At 40.4% G+C, this 6,000-nt stretch overlaps 1 protein-coding gene across 1 annotated transcript; it reads left to right on the top strand.

The window, feature by feature from the left end:
- The first annotated feature begins 545 nt into the window (after positions 1–545).
- Positions 546–5,927, top strand: LOC145724012 (uncharacterized). Its single transcript, XM_081972076.1, has one exon. The coding sequence runs from the start codon at positions 546–548 to the stop codon at positions 5,925–5,927; it is 5,382 nt and encodes a 1,793-aa protein (XP_081828202.1).
- Positions 5,928–6,000: the final 73 nt, after the last annotated feature.

Genomic DNA, 6,000 nt, shown 5'->3' with positions numbered 1-6,000 from the left:
CTTAATATTTTTGTTTAAATTTAGAGTGTAAGCTAGGTTGGGTCAAAACTCTCTAAAATATTTTGAACTTTGCGGTGTTGCCAGATCAGTCGGAATGAACCCCAACTTTTGATTTTCAAATGTATCTAATCTCATTTGTGAGTTCCTCGCAAGAAGGCTAATTGTCGCGCACTTACAATAATAATTAACCTCAATTCGGAACGCACTCTGTTTGTAAAGTATAGTGTGTATCGGGCAAGACGTCATTATTGAAAGATCGACATTTGACAGTGCATGTGTGTAAACCAGACTGGTAGAGAACCTGAAAAAATAATGTGTCTTTTTTTGGTGGAAAAAAGTAGAGGTTGCAGAAAATAAAGAATTTAGTAATTTTCCTCGTTAAATTTAAATAGTGGAGTTTTATTTGCCTCAAACCGGTGGTTTGTGTTCGCGAAGTCCACATTTGGCGACCGTGACAGGACGGGGAAAATTGACTATTGTGTTGGAGACTTCAGGTCCAAAGTTTAGGGAGATTTCATTTGTGTAAAGTTACAGTCTGTGGAAAGATGGATCTCGAAATCAAGAAAAAAGGCCGTAAAGTTCTTCGGGCATCCTTTACAAGGTGCTGTACAGAGTTAGAGACTGTATTAGCAGAGCCAACTGAAGACCAGTTACAGAAGGCACAAGTGTTGCAGGAGTTATTAACTGGGAAGTTAGCAGAACTGCAGGTGAAAGACGCCGAGATATTTGAAGCTATGTTAGTGTGTGATGTTGAAGAAGAGGACTTAATTAAAGAGAAAGACATGTGTGATACATACTTAAAACGTGCAAAAACCCTTGAATTGTGCTATTTGAAGCTACGTAAAGTGGACAGTCCTCAAATTGATGACTTAAATGAAAGTGCTAGTTCCATTGCTGCTATTACAGGTAAGAGGAAGTTTAAATTGCCTGTAATACAATTTAAAAAGTTTGATGGAAACATAAAAGATTGGCTTTCCTTTTGGGCACAATTTAAGAAAATCCATGAAGATATTGAGATGGACCCTGCTGACAAGATCGAATATCTTATTCAGTCTACTGTGCCAGGTAGTAGGGCTAGGCGAGTTGTTGAAAGTTTTCCTGCTATAGGAGTAAATTATGTACAAATTGTAGATAGTTTAAGAAGTAGGTTTGGTAGGGAAGACCTACAAATTGAAGTATATGTCAGGGAACTATTGAAGTTAATTTTAAACAACGCCCTAGCCAAGACAAAAATTGAGTTGTTTAACCTTTATGATAGTCTCGAAACTCAGTTAAGGTCACTTCAAACTTTAGGAATTACAGCTGATAAGTATGCTGCCATTCTTTACCCATTAATTGAATCTTGTCTTCCTGAGGAATTACTAAGAGTATGGCAACGTAGCACTGTGGGACATTTGAAAGAAAATGAGGAATATGAAGAAAATTCTAATAGTGTACCAAGTGGTTGTAACAACAGCTTAGAAAGTCGACTTAAAGCTTTAATGACATTTTTGCAAAGTGAAGTACAAAATGAGCAACGAATCAGTCTTGCTGCTGAAGGTTTTGGACTATGTAGTGTAGGAAATCGCTCGGATACTCCAGGTGGCCATGTAGAACGGAGGAAAAAGGTGTCACTAGAATATCCATCAACTGCAGCTGACTTGCTTAATAATACTACAGTTGTTAAGTGTCTCTTTTGTGAAGGTGGTCATGAAAGTGTAAATTGTTTCAAGGCAACAAAATTACCTTTAGAGAAAAAGAAGCAAATTGTTAATGATAAAAGAGCATGTTTCTCTTGTTTAAGGAAAGGACATCAAGCTAGAAAGTGTAGAGGTCATGTAAAATGTTTGGTGTGTGAAAAGAGTCATGTCACTTTGATGTGTCCTGAGATAAAATCAAATAGGAATACACCAACTGCCAGTGAACAACCTATTGAAGCTCAACACTCAATTCACCAGGAAGATTTGGTAGCAACTAACTGTGTTAGCCTTGGTATTGCTTCTCGAGTTTTTATGCAAACTTTACGCGTTGAGATGGCTGCCCCTAATGGTTCCTGTAGTGTTCGTGCTCTAATAGACACAGGATCGCAACGTTCTTATGTTTTGCAGTCTACTGTTCAAAAATTAAAGTTAGTTGAATTATCTCGAAATAAAATACTGCACTGTTTATTTGGAGGTCGTTTAGTGGAACAGACCCACAGTCGTTTTGAGGTAGAACTAGTATACAAGGGTCATAGATGCAAATTAGAAGTTTTGAGCCAACCTACCATATGCAATGAAGTGATTCCTGTACCTCCAGGACTCTGGATTGATGAGTTGCATAGCCTAGGCATAGAGCTTGCAGATACTGCGGAAAATTCTGCCATTGAGGTAATGATAGGGGCAGATGCGGCAGGTTACTTAATTACTGGAAGGAAACATCTACTTGACTGTGGACTGGTGGCTGTAGAAACACTACTTGGGTGGACTTTGATGGGCAAATTGCAAAATGAGTATTGGAAGGACCATCTGGCTACTTCAACCATAAATTTGTATCTTAATGATCAAGTTATTGCCAATTTGTGGGAGTTGGATATATTAGGCATAACTGAACCCAGCAGAGACAAAAGTAGAAGGGAATTGGAAATTTCAGCAGAGATTTTTTTCAATGAGACAGTAAAAGTGGACAGTGAAGGCCGCTATGAAGTAAGACTACCATGGCTGGAGGGGCATCCTGTACTTCCCAGTAATCTGTTAGTTGCTCAGAAACGTTTGACATCCACTTTGAGAAAGCTGAACACAATGGATTTGTATGAACTATATAACGGCGTATTACTGGAATGGGAAGAAGCTGGAATTATTGAGCGAGTACCCAAGGGAAATGTAACAACATATAGTCACTACTTGCCCCACAGACCAGTTGTACGAGAAAGTTCAGCGACTACCAAGATCCGGCCAGTTTTTGACGCTGGTGCAAGACAAGGTCAGTGCCCTTCTTTAAATCAATGTTTGGAAAAGGGCCCCAATTTGATAGAGATTATACCTGATGTTTTGATTGGGTTCAGAAAGTACCGAATTGGAGTAATATCTGATATTAAAAAGGCGTTTCTTCAAATAGCAGTAAATGAAGCAGATCGGGATTTTCTCAGGTTTTTGTGGATCAACAGCAAAGAAGAGGAGATTATCTACCGACATCGACGGGTGGTGTTTGGCGTTAACTGCAGCCCGTTTCTTCTTGCGGCGACAATAAGACACCATCTTGAGCTAACCAAGGAAAAAATAGCTTCTTCAGAATGGCCTTATCAAATGAATACTTTGGATAAACTTAATGGTTGTTTCTATGTGGATAATTGCGTTACAAGTTTGCCAGATGAAGCATCAGTGGAGTCATTTGTTAAGGAATCTTTTGAAATCATGCTCAAGGGTAAGTTTGAACTTACAGGGTGGGAGAAATCTTGTAGTAAAAGTCCTAGGATGAACAAGAATCAGTTAGACATTAATGTTTTGGGTCTTACTTGGAACTTGAATCGAGACACTCTGTCCTTGAGGAACAGCTTGAAGGAGGTAGACATACCCGAGGATCTGACGATAACTAGAAGACTCATATTATCCCACACTCAACGGATTTTTGACCCTATTGGTTTGGTGAGTCCCACAACATTGTGTCCAAAGCTATTATTACAGCAAACTTGGAAGCGAGGACTAAACTGGGATTCGGAAGTCAATGAAGAGATTGCCAATGAGTTTAGGGTATGGGTCAGTGAATTAAAATATTTGCACGAGTTAGAGATCCCACGATGGGTGAATTTAAGACCTGATTGCCAAGAAACTTACTCGTTACATGTCTTCTGTGACGCAAGTGCAAAGGCTTACGCTTGTGTAATTTTTTTAAGAGTTGAACAAACCAAAGAAGTATCAATCAGTTTGCTGGCGTCTAAAGCAAGAGTTGCACCTTTGAAGGCGATAACCATACCACGGCTAGAACTGCTAGGTGCTACAATTGCAGCAAGGTTGTATACCACTGTGCAGTCCAATTTTGATGTGAAGATGCGTAGCTATTTTTGGACGGATTCTACGACTGTTCTTTCATGGATACGAAGGAAAGAAGAATGGTCTACCTTTGTTCGAAACAGAGTTAATGAGATCCGTGAATTAACCTCAGTGTCATCCTGGAATCACGTGCCTGGTCGTCTAAATTCGGCGGATTTGCCTTCTCGAGGATGCTACGCAAGAAAATTATACGAATCAAAATGGTGGGAGGGACCAAGTTGGCTTTATGAGGACGAAAAGAATTGGCCTAAATCAGAACCGCCTTGTTCTGACGAGGAGATTTTCAAAGAAAGGAGAAAAACTGTGGTTGCCTTAGTTAACGCCCATATTGATTCAATAGATGAATGGCATCTTAACTATTTTTCAAAATATATAAAAACTATTCGAATGATTGCTTGGATTTTCAGATTTTGCCATAATGCACGTCATCCTACAAGCAAGCAAGAAGGAGGTATAACTGCCAAAGAACTAAACGACGCTGAAACGTTTGTTCTAAAGACATTGCAGCAATCCAACTTACCATTGGATGACCCAAGATTAAAACCTCTCAATATTTTTGTCGACGATTTAGGTCTTATTCGATTGAAGACGCCTATTATTAACAGGGACGACACGGAATGGTTTCGGTTGCCGATTATCCTACCTTCAAGACAGCCAGTAGTGGATAAGCTAATATTCGACTTACATGTGAGAGAGTGTCATGCCGGTGTTCAAATGTTAATGAGCGTTTTGAGAGAGAAATATTGGATTTTGAGTGGTCGAAAATACATACGTTCTGTTTTAGCGAAATGCGTGACATGTAAGAGGCATGGAGGTAAACCATTAAATACATTAGTGCCACCTTTGCCGCTCGACCGAGTAAGAGATGCTGTTGCCTTCGAGATTGTTGGTGTTGACTTTGCGGGCCCCCTTCATCTAAAAAATGGCGATAAAGTGTGGGTTTGTCTCTTTACCTGTGCTATTTTCCGAGCTGTTCACTTGGAGCTAGCCACCTCTTTGTCTACACCTTGTTTTCTACGCGCTTTGAGGCGTTTTATTGCGAGACGTGGTCGACCAAAAACTATTTACTCGGACAACGGGACAAACTTTGTTGGGGCGAATAACCTGATGCAAAGCCTGAATTGGGATGAAATCGTGGAGAAAACTGCTATTGATCGTATCATATGGCGGTTCAACCCCCCTGCTGCCCCATGGTGGGGAGGCTTTTGGGAGAGGATGATAGGAATTATGAAATCACTTCTCAGAAGAACACTAGGTCGAGCTTCACTCAGCTATGAAGAATTGTTAACGTTGCTTTGTGATTGTGAGGCGATCATTAATTCAAGACCTTTAACGGAGATGACTGGTGACAAGAATGAACTAGTCACTTTAACACCGGCTATGTACTTAAGAGAGCAAGCAGAGAGCGGAATTCCCGATTGTGACCAAATTGATCGTGTTTCATTACAGCGAAGAGTGGTGCGGTTACAAACTCTGAGAGATGCTTTGCGAATGAGATTTCGAAGCGAATATCTGGGACAATTACGAGTGATATATAACAAACACCAATTGTCACGCCCTGTGAAGATCGGGGAGGTCGTCCTCATTGGCAGTGATGGTAGTAAACGACTAAATTGGCCGCTTGGACGGGTCACTGAATTGTTACCGGGAGGAGATGGTCGTGTTAGACTAGTCCGACTGGCAACTTCTGGAGGTCATGTTCTGCGTCCAATCCAGAGAGTGTTTCCTTTAGAAGTGGATGCTACAGATGAGTTCGAGAATACTCCAGCTGAAGGCGCTGCCGAAGATACCCAAGACTACTGTGAAAATAGTGAATCGGTGTTCGCGAAAAGCGGGAGTGATGTGAAAAGCAGAGTACCCGAAACGAAAACTTCGCGGAGTGGTAGGCTAATAAAGACGCCGTCTAGATTATTAGATTAGAATAAGGTTTATTTTTGTAGACTTGTTTTGTTGAAAAAAAAGGGGAAATTTTATAAGTTTGCTTTTATGTTGT

The sequence above is a fragment of the Ips typographus genome, linkage group LG2 (genome assembly GCF_016097725.1).
Source record: "Ips typographus isolate SLU linkage group LG2, UJ_Ityp_2.0, whole genome shotgun sequence".
NCBI lineage: Eukaryota > Metazoa > Arthropoda > Insecta > Coleoptera > Curculionidae > Ips > Ips typographus.
Note: the sequence above shows the minus strand (reverse complement) of the source record. Positions and strands in the feature narration are given on the sequence as shown.

Excerpts from the sequence above, each read along its gene's own strand:
- LOC145724012 (XM_081972076.1), top strand. The coding sequence starts at position 546 with ATGGATCTCGAAATCAAGAAAAAAGGCCGTAAAGTTCTTCGGGCATCC.